Source organism: Sitophilus oryzae, unplaced genomic scaffold (genome assembly GCF_002938485.1).
Source record: "Sitophilus oryzae breed Bouriz unplaced genomic scaffold, Soryzae_2.0 scaffold_1576_pilon_pilon, whole genome shotgun sequence".
NCBI classification, from domain to species: Eukaryota; Metazoa; Arthropoda; class Insecta; order Coleoptera; family Curculionidae; genus Sitophilus; species Sitophilus oryzae.
Window position 1 is genome coordinate 16,823,031 of NW_022146254.1, and position 20,292 is coordinate 16,843,322.

Sequence of the window (20,292 nt, forward strand, 5' to 3'; positions counted from 1 at the left end):
TCAATTATTTGTCATTGTCAGTGGTGTGTCAGTTAGATTATAGAGATTATATATCAAGTTTTTAGATATTTTAGGGGTCAGTTCATACCACCAGCTTTAGATACATCAATATTAGCACAAAGGTTCGTTTAAAGAACATTAGTGATTAGTGAATTAGTTATGCAAAGCGATTTTAGGAAATTCATCCTCTTAGAGTGTAAAATTATGTCGAACGATTTGTTGTATGAAAATCATTTACTATCTGGTCTAGAAGAATAAAATTCTACAGAAAGAATAAGAAGAGATTTTTGAAATTCATCAACCAAAAGGGTAAAGTTAGTAAAAAATTATATAAACCTTCATGACCTCTGGATTATACACATAAAAATTTGCACAAAGGATCATTTAAAAGACATTAGTTAATTATTTGGACATAGGAATTTATGAAATTTATACCCTTAGGGAGTAGAATAGGGAATGAAAGTTTGCTGTACGAAAATGCATTACTATAACATCTAGAAGTATAACATATTATACAAGGGTTTATTTATAGTGACATCAATAAGATGAACGAAATATTTCTTCTTCAAATCATCCTTCTAGGAATAAAAAATAACATATAAAAATATAAAGAGAGTATCAGTGCTCTGAAAAAATAAAATAAAATCAGGGCAGTATATCAAGAAAAGCGACAATTAAAAACTTTATCTGTCAAAGCTATTTATTTTAGTAATACAGTTTATATGGGACCATAGGTAGGGTTCTATCCATAGAGGGTAAATGTCATATCACTATTTATTATTTTCGAGAGATCTTTTTTGAGATTTTGTAAAATCTCGACTTTGATTGCGAGGTTAGATAAGGTCGAGTTCTAAACTACTTTTCTTTACTCCTTTTTCAGTGAATGTTTAAATCTGTTGTTTTTTGTTAAGTTCGTTATTTAAACATATGTATGTAATACACTCATATTAACACTAATCATATTTTTACGTTTTTATTCATCATTTTCAATGCCCCCCGGTTGCATCTTTGTAAAGGACTGTGAATTTTTTATATTCTTTTATCTTTTATTTGTTGACAAATAATTTCAAAAAATTATTTAATTTTTATTGATATCAGGCCCACTTTTATGACTCCATTATTCGTTTTTTATGGCGATGCCGACCAGCCTGCACATACGAAATTGACAAGGGCTCTTAAGAGCACCAGAAACACGGGGAAAGAAATTAATGATGAAGGAAACAAAAAATCAATCCTTTTTTGGTACCGAAATTAATTCAACGGGTGTCAGTACGACACAAACCGAGCATCGGTGTACCGGGTGTCCCACTAAGAATAGCTCTCGGCTGTATCTCGGAACGTATTAGTCGTAGAGCTTGCGGAAAAAATATTTATAACTAAAGAGAGCATGAGAAATTGCTGGAAATTATTTTCAAGTTTGTATAGCGGCCGTTAGGGGGCGCAACTGCTATTAAAAATAAGAAAAAGGAGTTTTTACACAATTTTGCCTAGATAACGGAACTATAAATAATAGATTCATAATCTTCAGTAAATTTTGCATATTTTTTGTTAGAACCATTTTTCCCTATTTGCCAAAATAAAGTGGTGGGGGAAGGTTAGATCTGTTTCTATTTAAACATTAATAACTCCGGACTGGATGAACCGAATCTAACAAACGGGGGCTTGTTTAAAAGAGCGTTTCTTACTCTATATTATAGCGTATATACAATAATAATAATCTTTGGAATGTAGACGCTAGGGGGCACTGTCTTACAATTTAACAAACATTGCGCGTTTTTTGAAAAAAAAAATAAATGCGATAGTGTATAATTTTAGCTGATAGTAAAGAGTAATAAAAGCTTAAAAAGTCAGCGTAAACCGCATCTTGATATCCTCTTTCAAACCGAAGATATTAGCAAAATTATAATAAATACGAAAAAATAGGCCCTTAATTACCTTATTTTTTTAACACGGTTACAGTAGCCCTCTTGATTATGACCATTCTAATAAAAACTAAGATAGAAACGATTGCTTTATTCTAAAATCGACAATATACCAGAATACGATAATACCAGATTAATTATTTTCTAATAATTAAGATATCAATGACAGTGAATAAGAAACGACGCCTCAGTGAAGTTATAGTAGGCTTTGGAAAAAAGATGCCTTTGACGTAATAGTATAAACGTCAAAGAGTTATTAAATCAACATTTTGATAGTCTTAGCAGCGTTTTTTTTCTTTTGAAGAAAGGCATTTTTAGAAAAGCAATCAAAAGATAAAAAACGGTGTTGAGACTATCAAATTGTCGATATAATAATATTTTGAGTTTAAACTATCTCTTTAAAAGCAACTTTTTTCCTAAGCCTACCATGAATTCGCTGAGGCGTCGGCGTCGTTTGTTAGTCACCATCATTGATATCTTAATTATTAGATATTAAAATACACCTAGTATTATGGTATTCTGGTACATTGTCGATTTTTTTAATGAAATAATCTTTTCTATCTTATTTTCTATTAGACTGGTCATAATAAAAAACTTGTTCAACCAAAATAAATAGCGCGCAAAAAGTTTTGTTAATAATAAATAACGACCATCATCACCTAAAGGTATGCTTACTTTTACCCCCCTCCCTGTTTCTAAATCCAGGAGGTTGGGTCTCTCCACAGATTTAAATAAAAATAGACTTTAATCTAACGGAAAAAGCAAAAAAATTTTTTTAATATTTTAGTGATAAAGTTTTACTTTATGATCTTTAAGTATTATTAAACAAGTAAAACTACAAACTAACAATTAAGGAAGTACAATTAATAACTTTAACACACACTGAATTTAGTCTAAAAAGGAAGAAAACAATTTGGTAGTAGCTATAAGCAAATAAATAAATTTTAAACATGGTTAGGGGAGAGCGGGTACAGTTGTAACAGTTTTTAGAAATTTATTTTTCAAAAATAGAATGAGAAATTTCGCGAAGTGTACTTATTATCTTTAGATAGCCTAGACATTTATCATCAAAATGCACATAAGAAATCGAAGGTATATTGACCTATGTAGTCTTAAAAAAGGCAACAGTGGTGTGATGACATGTATTACAATTGTACCCCGCGGTGGTACAGTTGTAACATAGAGGAGGGACAAATGTAACGTGTTTAGTATATTGATTTTTCATCTGAAGCAAATAAAATTTTAGCTCCTAGAATCTGACAAACGTTAAGATATGATTTGGATGCATTCAAACAATAATAATTGCTAGAAAATGAATGCCAACTTTTATTTACAATATGTGAAAAAACTGGTTCAGACAACAATCTTAAAAGTTATACCTATTCTATAGAATTTTTTCTAAGAATAATTCTAACCTAGTCACAATCGTAGATTTTTCCAAACAGCGTTCTAAAAAAAACTAATGCGCCTATAAAAAATACAATATTAAAAACAAGATAATTAAAAACTTTAAAAAAATATCAACTTGCGAATTTCCCTTTTTTCCAAAAATGCTTTTTCTTGTTCGGGGGATAAAATTCGAGTATGTGGATTGTAACCACTTTAGGAGTTTCACCAGCTTGTATTTTTTTTAAATAACGGAAAAGTGTTACATGACAGAGGTCCAAACTTCTAGCAACTTGTCGAAATCCAGATTTTCGTTCACAACCAAACCCGCAGCTCTTTTTATATGTTGTTTTGTAGGTCCCTTATCACTATTAATTATTTTTACTTAGGCATGTTAATTAAAAAAATGAGCACATCTAACGAAACAATGGGTAGGTATCATTGTAACATGCTACAAAAGTACCCTTTGCCATTGTTACAATTGTACCGAACTGACAAACCTGCACTTTTATTGAAATTAAAAAACTAGAGCAAAATTTACCTTAAACTGAACATATCATGTTAAATATACATGCATAGGCTACAAAAGTATATACCTACATTGACTGTAAACTATCAGATATGATAGTTATTTAAGAACTGATAAAATGGCTTAAGATTTGCTTTTGTGTCGACAAATAGATATAGCTCTATTGTTATGTCACTGCACCATTGCAAAAGTCTCAACTGTCGTCAGATTGTACTGAGTCTTGAACTTGAATAACTGACAAGGTGCCATAATAATGTATTTGAATTTAAAAAAGTTATGGTACCTGTTACATTTGTACCGCGTTACAATTGTACCCGCTCTACCCTACTGTTGTAGGAAGCAACACTCCTAAGGATATTTTTTTGACCAATTTGCCTGCTCGGCCAGATGGAAATACCATTTGTTTAAAAACGTGAACTTACTGATGATTTCCATTTAAAACTGGGCATAGATAGTGTAGGTGGATCTTTAAAAATTTGTCTGTCTTTATGTTGTTACGAAAATCCCGAAATAAAACAAGAAAAACATAAAAGTACCGGAATAAACAAACTTATTATAATAGGATTGGCTCCCAAAATAATAGAAACCTACAAAAATATCAGAGCAATGTTTGAGATTTTGCAACTCCATACTATTTGTGGAGTCAGTTCTTACACATTTGCCGCAGATCTAGAGTTGATAATGATTATATTGGGCCTTCAATCTATGTGCCTGGAGTGATGTTAACTCAAAAATTTACAGTCAAGGGGAGAACTAAGGTCCATAAAAGATATTTCCAAATGGAGTACATTATGAACGAGGAGACAAGTGGAAATTTAAAAGAAACAAAAAGTACAGTAAGTGTACTGCGAAGTTTACTTTATTGACTTTTTAATAGTTATTTTTGCAAATTTTAATTAAAATTTTTAGAGAATTGCGTCAACATTCCTTTAATAACTGGTGATGACAATCTTCCAATTATCAACTATATATTTATTTAGATGGGAGTGTACAAAAAATATACGATTCCCTAAAAAGGACTTTCCGGAAATTGCTGAAAGCTGGCTAAGAAGTTCTGGGGATACAATTAGACGATTACAGCAGATTTAATGGAAATAATGCCAGAAACTTGCTTAAAAAAGTTGACGTCCTTAAAGCACTAGATCCTGGTACTTACTTTCTAACAAACTTTATTTTATTATTGTTATTTGGACACTAAGCCCTTTGTTTATTTTTTTTTTTTAGACAACAAATACATAGAGGTATTTTGTGCCTTCAATGATGTGGTAGCCAGCTGTTTTGGAAAATATATTGATACCAATTATTACGGAGCCTATATACTGAAAATTTCCGACAAAATAAGAGATACGAAAATCAGTTTTACTCCAAAAATTCACGCTGTTGTTCCCCATATAGTGGATCTTGTTAGTATTTCACAGAAAGCATTGGGCTTTTACTCTGAGCAAGCCTCAGAGCAGGTGCATCATTCCTTTAAGTTGTTCTCAAAAAACTTTAATTCAAATCCGAGATCAAAAAACTATCAAAAAAACTCCTTAGGAGTGTTGCTTCCTACAACAGTAAACTCATAGTGTTTATAATTTATTTATTTACTTATAGCTAGTACCTAATTGTTTTCTTCCTTTTTAGGCCAAATTCAGTGTGTGTTAAAGTTATTAATTGTACTTCCTCAATTGTTAGTTAGTAGTTTTACTTGTTTACTAATACTTATGATCATAAAGTAAAATTTTATCACTAAAATATTAAAAAAAATATTTTTTTGCTTTTTCCGTTAGATTAAAGTCTATTTTTATTTAAATTTGTGTAGAGACCCAACCTCCTGGATTTAGAAACAGGGAGGGGGGCAACAGTAAGCATACCTTTTGGTGATGATGGTCGTTATTTATTATTAACAAAACTTTTTGAGCGCTTTTTACTTTGGTTGAAAAAGTTTTTTTTTTAATTTGTGTAGAGACCCCAATTGTACGTCGCCGATTTTAATTTTTATATTTTTTTGAAGCCAGTGGTATCGACATTTAAAAAATAATGTACTTAAAGTTTATATATTTTTTTTCTTGACATCTTGGCCCAGGCTAACTCTGTAAGACAGCGCCTTCTAGCGTCTACGGTCAAAAGCTTATTTTTATTGTTTATATGGTGTAATATAGAGTAATAAATGCTCTTTTAAACGAGTCCTCACATGTTGAATTCCAATCAACCAGTCCGAAGTTATTAACATTTAAATAAAAACAGATCTAACCTTCCCCCACCACTTTATTTTAGCAGATAGGGGAAAAATGTTCTCACAAAAAGTATGCAAAAATTACTGAAGATAATGAATCTATTATTTATAGTATCCATTATCTAGGCAAAATTGTGTAAAAACTCCTTTTTCTTATTTTTAATATCAGTTGCGCCCTCTAGCGGCCGCTCTACAAACTTGAAAAAAATTTCCAGCAATTTCTCATGCTCTCTTTAGTTATAAATATTTTTTTCCGCAAGCTCTACGACTAATACTTTCCGAGATACAGCCGAGAGCTATTCTTAGTGGGACACCCTGTACATCGGGCAAAAAAATACCCGTTAAGTTTCTGTTCTTTCTTCCGTATGTGGCTTAGTGTTGGCGGTTGGAATCGCCATGAATGTTTGTAGGCATAATGGATTAATATATGTTTTGGGTAAGTGGCCAGTTAATTTTATTTCGATATTTTTTAAAAAACTGCTTCTCCTATAGTGCCTGAAGAAGCGACAATAAAGTCGCGAAACGTCGCAAAAACATTGTTTTCTTTCGAGCCTTCCCAAACATCCACGATTTTTTTTCTTTCTGCGTACTAATTATAACTGGGAACTAACAATAATCATAATCTTTTGCTATGCTCTCCTGTGCTCTCCTGACCGAAGTGCGGGCCGACTGGCTACCGGTAGACTACTGCGGTTCACTACTGCGCATCACATCTGTACAGGGTATCCCATTTTCATGTGTTTTATGAGAATTTTCGTTTATGAGTAGAGGTACAGCTGGTTCCAAAAAAAATGAATACGACTCTTTACACATTTTTTTCGAATATTTGAGCAGTGTATATTTATGTGTCAAGTATTTTGACATGTTAAGGTTATTATGACATTGAATAAAACAACTTTGCTTTTGACAAAGTGGCAAATACATTTTTCAGAATATCAGCATGACATGAGTAGAGAAATGGAGGACTGGTATCATAGAATATACTGCCGGAAATAATAAAAATATGTTTTAAATCGTATTCAATTTTATTGGAACCAGCTGTACAGGGACATCATTTTAAGTGTCTCACTCGATTTATAATTTTCCTGATTGGTATTTAAAGATAATAGAAAGATTTCCTAATGTAATTTTTCGCGAGGATGCCGATTTTCTACATTAAAATTTTTTACAACGTCAATTTTGACAGATACGACGCCATCTTGATTTTTTTTAAATGGAAACCCCATCATATTTTAGCATGGTCCGGTAGACATATTTTAGCTAATTTCAAAAATATATAATTTAGTATACTTTGCACTTACCGTTTTCGATATACAGTGGATTTAAATATGAATTGTTCCAGAATCATTTTAAGTGTCTCTCCCAATTTAAAACTTTCCTCTTCTCTATTTTAAGATAGTAAAAAGATATTTCAATGTAATTTTTCGCGAGGATGCCGATTTTCTACATTAAAATTTTTTACAACGTCAATTTTGACAGATACGACGCCATCTTGATTTTTTTTAAATGGAAATCCCATCATATTTTAGCATGGTCCTGTAGACATATTTTAGCTAATTTCAAAAATATATAATTTAGTATACTTTGCACTTACCGTTTTCGATATACAGTGGATTTAAAAATGAATTGTTCCAGAATCATTTTAAGTGTCTCACCCAATTTAAAATTTTCCTCTTCTCTATTTTAAGATAGTAAAAAGATATTTCAATGTAATTTTTTGCGAGTATGCCGATTTTCTACATTAAAATTTTTTAAAACGTCAATTTTGACAGATACGACGCCATCTTGATTTTTTTTAAATGGAAACCCCATCATATTTTAGCATGGTCCGGTAGACATATTTTAGATAATTTCAAAAATATATAAATTATTGTACTTTGCATTTACCGTTTTCGATATACAGTGGATTTAAGAATGAATTGTTCCAGAATCATTTTAAGTGTCTCACCCAATTTAAAATTTTCCTCTTCTCTATTTAAGATAGTAAAAGGATATTTCAATGTATTTTTTCGCGAGGATGCCGATTTTTACATTAAAATTTTTTAAAACGTCAATTTTGACAGATACGACGCCATCTTGATTTTTTTTTAAATGGAAACCCCATCATATTTTAACTTGGTCCGGTAGACATATTTTAGCTAATTTCAAAAATATATAGTTTAGTATACTTTGCACTTACCGTTTTCGATATACAGTGCATTTAAAAATGAAATCTTTAGAATTATTTTAAGTGACTCATCCAGTTTACAATTTTCGAATTTTAAAATTCTTGAAAATGTCAAATTTGACAATTACGGCGCTTAAATTTTTTTATTGATTTATACTTTGATTCTTATTCAATATATACCTTTCCATACGGGGTGATTCCGGAAACCTTGGCAGCATATTTTGCAGATAAAAATAAGTAAAAAAGTTCGTATAAATGTCCTAACATGCTTAATTTCGGAGATACAGGGTGTAGAAGTATCATTTTTATTTCGATTTTTTCCAAATAATTTGTGAAGTAACGTTAATACTTTGATGAAAATTGGTTTCTGGGAGATTTTTGATATGAGAAATTTGATTTTGATGTCAATATAAATCCAATTTCTAGGGGGCGCCACATACACGTGTTTTAACTGTTTTGAAGAATAATAACTTTTCGTCCGTACTACTGAGTATACGTACTATAAAACTACTGAGTGAAAAAATATTCATTTATAACGATTTTTACGTAAAAAAGGTCTGTTGGTAAAAATTGTTACGAGTAATGGTTCTCGAGATATTGGGAATCGAAATTATCAATACCTGTCATCATTGACATATATTAAACATGTGGAGATCCTAGACTGAAATCATAAATTTGAAATGTTTTTTTTGCCAAAAGTTCAACAGAAACTGTTTTATCATCATTTTTCCGCAGGAAAAATTATAATTAATTTAAAAAAATTAAAATTTCCCACATTTATTATTTCAGCCAAATATCTATCTACTCAACGTGTTTATTTTTTTGTCAATAATGACATGTATTGACTATTTCCATTCGAAATATCTTTAGAAAGGTTGCTCGTAGTGATTTTTACCTAGAGACATTTTTTACGTAAAAAGTCAAGAAAATATTTATTTTTTCACTCAGTAGTTTTATACAGGTATGGGCGAAAAGTTATTACTTTTCAAAACAGTTAAAACACATGTAGGTGGCGCCCCCTACAAATAAGAGTCATATTGACATCAGAATCAAGTTTCTCATGTCAAAAAACTCCCAGACACGAATTTTCAGCCAAATATTGACGTTACTTCAGAAATTAATTCGAAAAAATCGAAATAAAAATGAAATTTCTACACCCTGTATCTCCGAAACTAAGTATTGTAGGACATATATTTATACGAACTTTTTTACTTATTTTTATCTGCAGAGTATGCTGCCGTAGTTTCCGGAATACAGTTCGGACCACCCTGTATATAAAAAAATGAAAATTTAGTTTTAAACTGCTAGTCATTTATCATAAGATAGCTCAATTTACGTAAATTTCATGCATCTGGATACAAATACCACTCAGTTGTAAGTGAATGGCATTCATATTCAAATACATACAAATTAGAGGAATTCTTGATTTCAACCCCCTGTATATAGAAAACGGTAAATGCAAAGTATACTAAACTATATATTTTTGAAATTAGCTAAAATATGTCTACCGGACCATGCTAAAATAAGTGGGGGTTTCCATTTAAAAAAAATCAAGATGGCGTCGTATCTGTCAAAATTGACGTTGTGAAAAATTTTAATCTAGAAAATCGGCATCCTCGCGAAAAATTACATTGAAAAATCTTTTTACTATCTTAAAATAGAGAAGAGGAAAATTTTAAATTGGGTAAGACACTTATAATGATTCTGGAACAATTCATATTTAAATCCACTGTATATCGAAAACCGTAAGTGCAAAGTATACTAAACTATATATTTTTGAAATTAGCTAAAATATGTCTACCGGACCATGCTAAAACAAGTGGGGGTTTCTATTTAAAAAAAATCAAGATGGCGTCGTATCTGTCAAAATTGACATTGTAAAAACTTTTAATGTAGAAAATCGGCATCCTCACGAAAAATTACATTAAAATATATTTTTACTATCTTAAAATAGAAAAGAGGCAAATTTTAAATTGGGTGAGACACTTAAAATGATTCTAGAACAATTCATTTTTAAATTCACTGTATATCGAAAACGGTAAGTGCAAAGTATACTAAACTATATATTTTTGAAATTAGCTAAAGTATGTCTACCGGACCATGCTAAAATATGTGGGGGTTTTCATTAAAAAAAATCAAGATGGCGTCGTATCTGTCAAAATTGACGTTGTAAAAAATTTTAATGTAGAAAATCGGCATCCTCGCGAAAAATTACATTAAAATATCTTTTTACTATCTTAAAATAGAAAAGAGGAAAATTTTAAATTGGGTGAGACACTTAAAATGATTCTGGAACAATTCATTTTAAAATCCACTGTATATCGAAAACGGTAAGTGCAAAGTATACTAAACTATATATTTTTGAAATTAGCTAAAATATGTCTACCGGACCATGCTAAAACAAGTGGGGGTTTCTATTTAAAAAAAATCAAGATGGCGTCGTATCTGTCAAAATTGACGTTGTAAAAAATTTTAATGTAGAAAATCGGCATCCTCGCGAAAAATTACATTAAAATATCTTTTTACTATCTTAAAATAGAAAGAGGAAAAATTTTAAATTGGTGAGACACTTAAAATGATTCTGGAACAATTCATTTTAAAATCCACTGTATATCGAAAACGGTAAGTGCAAAGTATACTAAACTATATATTTTTGAAATTAGCTAAAATATGTCTACCGGACCATGCTAAAACAAAGTGGGGTTTCTATTTAAAAAATCAAGATGGCGTCGTATCTGTCAAAATTGACATTGTAAAAAATTTTAATGTAGAAAATCGGCATCCTCACGAAAAATTACATTAAAATATATTTTTACTATCTTAAAATAGAAAAGAGGAAAATTTTAAATTGGGTGAGACACTTAAAATGATTCTGGAACAATTCATTTTTAAATTCACTGTATATCGAAAACGGTAAGTGCAAAGTATACTAAACTATATATTTTTGAAATTAGCTAAAGTATGTCTACCGGGCCATGCTAAAATATGTGGGCGTTTTCATTAAAAAAAATCAAGATGGCGTCGTATCTGTCAAAATTGACGTTGTAAAAAATTTTAATGTAGAAAATCGGCATCCTCGCGAAAAATTACATTAAAATATCTTTTTACTATCTTAAAATAGAAAAGAGGAAAATTTTAAATTGGGTGAGACACTTAAAATGATTCTGGAACAATTCATTTTAAAATCCACTGTATATCGAAAACGGTAAGTGCAAAGTATACTAAACTATATATTTTTGAAATTAGCTAAAATATGTCTACCGGACCATGCTAAAACAAGTGGGGGTTTCCATTTAAAAAAAATCAAGATGGCGTCGTATCTGTCAAAATTGACGTTGTAAAAAATTTTTTAATGTAGAAAATCGGCATCCTCGCGAAAAATTACATTAAAATATATTTTTACTATCTTAAAATAGAAAAGAAGAAAATTTTAAATTGGGTGAGACACTTAAAATGATTCTGGAACAATTCATTTTTAAATCCACTATATATCGAAAACGGTAAGTGCAAAGTATACTAAACTATATATTTTTGAAATTAGCTAAAGTATGTCTACCGGACCATGCTAAAATATGTGGGGGTTTTCATTAAAAAAAAAATCAAGATGGCGTCGTATCTGTCAAAATTGACGTTGTAAAAAATTTATTGTAGAAAATCGGCATCCTCGCGAAAAATTACATTAAAATATCTTTTTACTATCTTAAAATAGAAAAGAGGAAAATTTTAAATTGAGTGAGACACTTAAAATGATTTTGGAACAATTCATTTTTAAATCCACTGTATATCGAAAACGGTAAGTGCAAAGTATACTATACTATATATTTTTGAAATTATCTAAAATATATCTACCGGACCATGCTAAAATATGTGGGGGTTTCCATTTAAAAAAAATCAAGATGGCGTCGTATCTGTCAAAATTGACGTTGTAAAAAATTTTAATGTAGAGACTCGGCATCCTCGCGAAAAATTACATTGAAATATCTTTTTACTATTTTAAAATAGAAAAGAGGAAAATTTTAAATTGTGTGAGACACTTAAAATGATTCTGGAACAATTCATTTTTAAATCCACTGTATATCGAAAACGGTAAGAGCAAAGTATACTAAACTATATATATTTGAAATTAGCTAAAATATGTCTACCGGACCATGCTAAAATATGTGGGGGTTTCCATTAAAAAAAAATCAAGATGGTGTCGTATCTGTCAAAATTGACGTTTTAAAAAATTTTGGTGTAGAGAATCGTCATCCTCGCGAAAAATTACATTAGAAAATCTTTCTACTATCTTTAAATACCAAACAGGAAAATTATAAATCGAGTGAGACACTTAAAATGATGTCCCTGTACAATGATGGGATTTTCACATTACTTTGCTACTTTTTTATGGAACTAAATATGCTACACATAGGCTTGTTCTAGCCTCCTTAGTTCCTGAAATACAGGGTGAATTTGTGATGCGCAGTAGTGAACTGATGTTGAATATAGATATGATGCGCAGTAATGAACGCAACGTCTACTGGCAGCCAGACGGTCCGCATTCTATTCAGGAAAGCATAGCAAAAGATATATAATAGAATCAGCTTTCTTAAAATTATCTCGAAAACGTTGAGAGCTCTTAGACTATAAGTAAAACAGCGAAATCGTTATGGAAATGAAAATATAAAATGACACCAATCACAAACAAATCGTATAACCGATGAACGGAACATGCCTATCATCTTACATATCTATAGCATTACAATGTTCACTACTTCATAGCTTTTTTATTTTTAGTCCCGGCTAAGAAAAAGAAGAGTATATTATAAAAATAAATATTATAAATAATACATACCTCAAAGAAAAATAAGCTAAACGAAAACTTGCTCTTCAATGCATCTTTAAGTAAACCTGAAAACAATATTTTTTTTAAGTAGGCTTAAAACATTCATTATTGGAATTAAATAAATATATTTTATTAAAATTGATTAATTTGAAACGGAATTTGAAATAAAATATTTAAATTATAGAATTTCCATTGACACCGATAATAAAATTTTTGTCGATTTATCTCTAAATTCAATAAATTTAATTCAGCATATTATATTAAAACATGATTGGCATATTTATAAGTTCACCGGTTAAATAATAAACTCTAGTTATTAACATATCTATTATTTACTTAATTATTGCGATGTGCCATAGAAACTATTGTCATTAAAAGGATCTAGGTATTTTAATATAAATAAAGTGCGCCTAATTTTTTGTATGTTTGTTACGAAATATAAATATCGAATATGAAATATATTGGCGCTTAACAATTCCAAGTTTTTGTGATGAAAACGCAGAAAACAGGGCGCAATTTTATCCAGAATTATGCCAAACGGGTCTACCTTGGGTTAAACGAAACGCTGAGTGCAGGCTGCTGTACAAGCATCTACAATATTCTGTATGAATCCGAAATTTGGGGGAAAACCTGCAAAATTCGGAGACATAGAGAGCAACTTCTTGCAGTACAACGAAGATTGGCTATAAGAATATGTCGTGGATACCGGACAATATCTACAGAGGCTGCACAAGTTCTTAGCTCAATGGCCCCGATAGACATAATAATTGAAGAAAGAATGGGAAGGCAAGGACATTCAGGAAGAACAGCGGAACAAAGGAGAAACAGAGTTTTGGAAATAAGGTGTAAAAGATGAAGTGAAAACAGAAATGGGAAAGGTAAACGGAATAGAGCACTTATAAAGGACCTAGAGTGTTGGATAAATAGAGAATATTGAGAACTGGGCCATGCCATGAGTCATTTTTTTTTGGCCACGGTTGTTTCAGATATTACCTACATAAAATAAAGTTAATTGATAGCCCGATATGTTTCTATGGCGACTTCGATGCTGATACAATGGAGCATACCATTTTGGGAATGTAACCAATAGACAGCTGAACGAAGAGTTCTATACAAAAAACTAAGAGTCCATAAAATTAAGATTTCCCATTTAGATCCAAAGATGATTCGATCCCCAGAACATTGGAATAGTATTCACACTTTTATGGAGACACTAACAGATATAAAAGAGAAAGAAACTAGACGAAGTAACTAAAACATCACAGTAAAACCGCCTCCTCGAAAAGTAATGCCGAAAGGTAGTTGGTCAGATATTCAAAGCGGCTTGTGGAGGTTTTTTTAGTCAGTAAGATGCCTCAACCACCCCGACAGTGCCGCATACGGTCTCTGGTTTCCAGAATTTTTCCTCTCAAAACAAAAGTTTTTGTGATGTAGTTTTAGAATTATTTTGTCACTAACATAATATATGCTTCTTTTTTTTGATTTTGTGTGTGATTTTTGTCCGTCAATTCCATCAGCTTTAGATGTCTAAGCTTACAAAACCTTTTTAGTGGACTCACTACAGCTTTGACAATCATTTTGTGCATGCTTATCAAGTCTGCCGCAAATTTTGGCGACTCTTCGACTGTGAACTTTTTCGCCTGTCTCTGCTCTGGTGATTTTCTCTACCTTTCTAAAGATTTGTTGCCCCTTCACTCTTTTTTAACCGTTATGCCCCTGTACCCAGGCTAGTGAAACATTGCTACTTTCACCCAATGCCTTTACAATAATGTATTTAGAGTACGCACTAGTATCACACACTTGATTCCGCATTGATATGTGTGGAAGAGAGTGCTTTTTGGCGATGCTTGGTTAACTGTGATTGCTTGGCTATAGGTATATCTTCTTTCATGCTATACTTTTTCTATACAATAATGGATTGCCGCTGTTTGCGCCTGGATAATTAAGACATCCTTAAATAGACTAACGGGGAAAGTTATTGTATGTTTCAGACCTACTATTCCCGCTCCTACACCTTGTAACTTTATTGAGTCATCTGTATACCAGATTGCCATAAGTTCAATGCGTACATCATTAATCCAGTCTTGCCTGACTGGAATAATTGTACTTTATTTGTTATTAGATCTATACTTTGTAGCTGTTTTATCAATCGGTATTTCCAATATACCTTGTTTGCTTTTAGCTCTTCGATTAGCTTCTGGATTGCAGCATTGTGTTTGGCAGCAACCTAAGGAATTAACTTGTCAAGGCAAATCTGGCTTCGCCTGTATGAAAAAATGAGCGGTGATGGTAGATAGCACTTAAATTACACTTGTGGGAGTGGCTTTATGGATCGGCTTTATGGATCTCGTCAGATACCGACAAGCAAGCCTTTATGTGAAACTTAACAACATTATTGACCCCATTTTCAATGTCTTTGTTCTGCATATGACCACTCAAAAGTAATAGGTCTTATAGCACTTGTGAATAAACATCCTTCTGAATAGATTTTAACAACACCAAAATTATAATAAAAGAAGCGATAGCCTCTAAAAGAAAAATAAAATAGGCTTTTAGGAGATTGTATTAATCTAATAAAAATAAATGATTTGCTCATGCATCTGTAGGTGTTAGTAATGTATGGCAATCGTTTCTTTGATTTTAAAGAACATAACAAAATAAATACACGTAAAAACTAAAAACAAATTAAAAATAACCATACGAAAAGTTTAAAGCTTTTTGGTTTTACCTTATTAAGTAATTGTTATCAGGTAGTAATTGTTAATTTTGAAGCTTAACTTGATATAATGTCATTTTAACAGAACGTCAACGGTTTTTGTAGACGTATCTGTTTAAAAAAAAACTAAAGTGTTCTCGAATAATTGCCTTTAAACATTTTAAATAGTTTTTTTCTTTATTCTTTGTATTTTTTGCTTCCGACGACGGAAAGAGATAGACTTTCCGAAACATTAAGTATTTTTTTATTCGTTAGGTAAATTTGTTTATCAGTAAACCGACAAGTAGACTCCGTTGGATTAAGGTAGCAGTGTTTACAAAAAAATAACTATTTTATTTTGTAGATTTCCTTGCAGTGGCGAAATACCCATATATAATTTTTTTTGGAAGATCATCCGTCTGCCTCTGCCTATCTCCATAGGCAAGGGCAGAAAAATCATGCTGCCATCTTCATGGCAGCGTTCTGTGTATCTCTTGATATGCGACTATTCAATGTAAGCTTTTGATCAAAATATACATCAAGATACTTTGTTTTATTAAACTTTTTTATTTATTGTAATATTTTATACCTTATTTTTTGCTATTTATCTATTAGAACATAAATAGTTAGGTTGTGTAGTAATTTTATACAGCGTATGTATATCTGTATTATGTTACATAATATTAGTTAACTATATTACGATGGCCCCAACCCCGAAACTGTCAATCGCCTCCAGCTTTACTCTACCTCCTAGACTCAAAATTCTTTTTCGGTTTAATCGCGTTAAACGTCGTCCTATTTTGCCGCCAAATTTAATACATGTCAAAATTCGATTACGTACCGAATTCTATTAGAGCAGCGACCGGCTTTATTTTCCACCTCAGAGAACTAAGTCAACATAGAGAAGGAATAGAAACAACAAAGTATTGGGGAGAATCTAAACAACATTTACCAATCGTGGCTTAAATCGGATTTTTCACTAAATTTAACCTTTAAGCGCTAACGCGTGGTCTACGGGACCCCGGTAGCTGTATTTTATCTTACAAGATGATAATTCAGAACAAATGCATACTGGGAAGCTAAAAAATATCTCTCAAGTGCAATATCAAGTACAACACAGTATCTTGTCAAGTGCAATGTGGTAGTATAGCAAAAATATATGTCATCGAGGTCTCCGCGACGGTTAGAGACAAACGAAAAAGATTCTAGTAGTTCGTTCGCCAAAATTTACAACAGAACTGATAAGCAAAGGCAGGAATTCTGTCAAAGCTGTAGCTGTTCTACTAAGAGGCGATTGTAAGCTTAACAGCCATCTAAAGGTGATGGAGTTTATGGACAAAGCCATGTGAAAATTGTGCCAATCGGAAGAAAAATCGTCAGAACATATTTTACGTCAGTGCGACAGCCTCCCAAGGTCCCAAGTAGCATTTTTGGAAACATTTTAGGCAATGTTTCTAATAATCGTGCCTCTGTTTCTTGACACAAAATGGAAACGGTATGCCACAAATAGGAAACATTTTCGAAACCTACAAATTTTGTATGGCTTTATTACATGTGTTTCCAATGTGGTGACACTAGTCGTTTCCTGAAATATTTCGAATCAAAACTTTTAGAGGAAATGTTTTAAAACATTTTCTGCAATTTGTGTACAAGATGTTCCCGTTTTCAGCAGCCACTGTTTCTAAATGTGAAAAAACAAAATACCAAACTAAAATAATCTATGTCTGTGTGTGGATTTCAAAATGAAAACAACCATCAACAATGTCGACTTCCCCCATAATTTGTTTGTCTTAACATTTTTGTTTTTAGGTTTTCTCAAAAAATGTCTGGCAAAAGCAAATTCATCGTTTAATGTAATAATCTACTTCTATATTTCTATATATTATTACTTGTTGCTACAAAATATTTTTGTTTAAAATATAGATTTTTATTTTTATTTTTATATCAAGGTTCTCAAAATAAAAATATATAAATTAATGTAAGTAGAACGCGTTATTATGAGTTTAAAAGCTTAACAACCGATAAAAACATATAGTTTGTTATTATTTTATAGAATTGACATGGAGTCGGACACAAATCATCTACATTATATCATATTTGCGTCTAAAAAGAGAGAAACTCGTGTTTTCAAAATGTCTCCATTTAGTTTCGCTTATGGCCTTTTTCCCAGCACTTATGAAGGTTACTTTAAGTTAAGTGTAGCTTTTAATGTGACTTCATTTGTGATTTTTTAAATTCGCTTGTCATATTCAAAGGTCCACTTAACTTAAAGTAACCTTAATAAGTGCTGGAAAAACTGCCATTAACAAACGCAGCTGAAGCAAAGAGCGCTATCTATGTAGAAATTTCGAACTAGACAATGTTTCATTTGAATATTATAACACAGTTAAAACGTAAAAACATGTATTCCATTGTGGAAAAAAGAGAAAAAAACGTTTTCTGGTAACATTTTTCTTCGGTCTCCAGTTGAATATGGGCAGTGGCTGTAATTACATTTATTCCTAAAACAAATCTATCTCTGTAATGTTTATAATAAATAATTATAAAATCGCATAAGAAATATATCTGTATCTGTACTCACCATTATGTCCTTCCTTGTGCTTTTTTACTTATAGTACTATAAAAACTCGAAGAATGCTTAAATTGTTAAGTTTTCCCCATTTTGCAAAAACTGCAGAACAAAATCCAAAAAATAAAGTAAGGTAATGTTCTCATATTTGATAGAATACCAAATAAATTATGGAAACTTTTCAGGCACAAAACGGGTACAAAACCGTTATAAATGTGAGCCACATATTCTGTTTCTTAAAAGTTTCGAAAATTTTGTGACAATAAGATCTTTATTGTTATAGCTTATGTAGCGAAACCATATTTTGGTTAAATGTTTCAAAACAAAAAGCGACTTGTGTTACGAAACATATGTATCAAAAATGTGACGAAACTGTTTCGCAATGTTTCTTTCAAGCAGAGATTTTGTTTCGATTTTGTGTCCAATAATGCTATATGGTTAGATCTGAAAAGATTGCAGTGCAACGCACTGATCAAAAGAAGTCATCTCAGTCAAATCTAATAAAATTCATCCATTAAATGAAAATAAACTATAAATTTACACAGTGAATATACTATATGGTAAAAAATAAAAGTTGTAAACAGAAACGAAAAGTTTGTATTAACAAATATTCTAAAAATCTCTATGTTTACTTATTTCTCTGTTTCGTTTACCCCCTTCCTCGGACATCCATTGGGTCCCTTCTAGTATCCCTTACCCACCGACATATTCCACCACTGCCCAGCACTTCTTTGCTAATTTACTGATGGACGTCAATTACTTAAAAGTGTCCAGTAAAGTGGAAAATTGTCCGTCAAAGAATATTATATCAGGCTGTGAAGCGGCGCGACCTATAGGGTTCAATCAATAATACTTTAAAATAATAAAATTATTGACAATGTTCTATTGGCTTTTATTTAAAAATCGAAAATATGTATCATAAAGTGTGGGAATTTGTTTTATTTATTGCCTTAGGTGAAATTTGACATTAACAACAATTTTAGCTTGCAATTGGATAAAAAATTAACTTGTTGCTTCTGAGTATTTGTTAAAATTGACATTCAAAGAAATAAATAATCAAAATATAGGGATTCCTAGCGGAATTTTGACAACTTTTACTTGAAATAGCTGTATCTTAATTAATATCTTATCCTTGATTGAAAGAATTGAGAAGATACGCAACCTAATGAGCGAATTCGTGACGAGGCTGATTATTTGATTTTCCCTTACGTCTTAAGTGCTGTACGGTGGAGACACCAATCGTTCTGCGGTCAATGCATAAAACACTAATTTTCTCTAATTCGGCCAGCGAAGACATATCGAAGACCGTGTGAATCTGAAAGCGACAGTGTTGCCTTATATTAAAATGTGTAATATCTCTCTCTTCTCTAATAAGTTTCACTTCAAAAAGGTTCATAGCAAGATGAGAAAAAAAAATCAACGAGGAATTTTTAAAGTCCAGTCAAAAGGGATTTAAAAAAAAACATAAAAAAAGCTTAAAGATTGCATATAAAATTAAAAAAAATATAAAAGAAAAAAACATTGGAACAAAAACATCCAAATATCAACCCTACAAAATTCTTTTTAAAACAATCTTACTTTCTTTGAAACAGCTCTAAGGCATTCTCTATGCAAAAAGAAGAAAATTTACTCAGCAACATCAGAATAAAATTAAATGGACCATTTTATGGCCTCACCGCGATCGCGTTCCACTCTCCTCAACTGGATCGGGTCATAAATATTCCATTAAACTGGAAATGCTCTCCAGAATAACAACGAAGCGCAAGTATCGGTTGTTGACTTACGATTAGTTTTTTCAGCGCCGGCATTTTGTGAGGGGTAATTTGCCTATTTATTGCAGTTCTTTCAGAAAGATATTTCGTACATCAACAGTTTCATTAGTTTTACAAGCATGTTAAATATTTATAGTAAAAAAGAAAACATTTATATTGTTTATGTTACATGTATTTGACAGAAAATTGACAGCTGAAAATATCTAATATCA

General features: G+C 31.3%; 1 protein-coding gene across 1 annotated transcript in view; it reads right to left on the reverse strand.

Annotated features, from left to right (window-relative positions):
- LOC115879168 (prominin-2) overlaps positions 1 to 20,292 on the reverse strand; it is a 176,362-nt gene that overhangs the window by 110,409 nt on the left and 45,661 nt on the right. Inside the window, exon 3 of the mRNA XM_030895857.1 lies at positions 13,054 to 13,109. Coding sequence (XP_030751717.1) covers positions 13,054 to 13,109 — 56 coding nt within the window. The remainder of the gene's footprint in view (positions 1 to 13,053; positions 13,110 to 20,292) is intronic.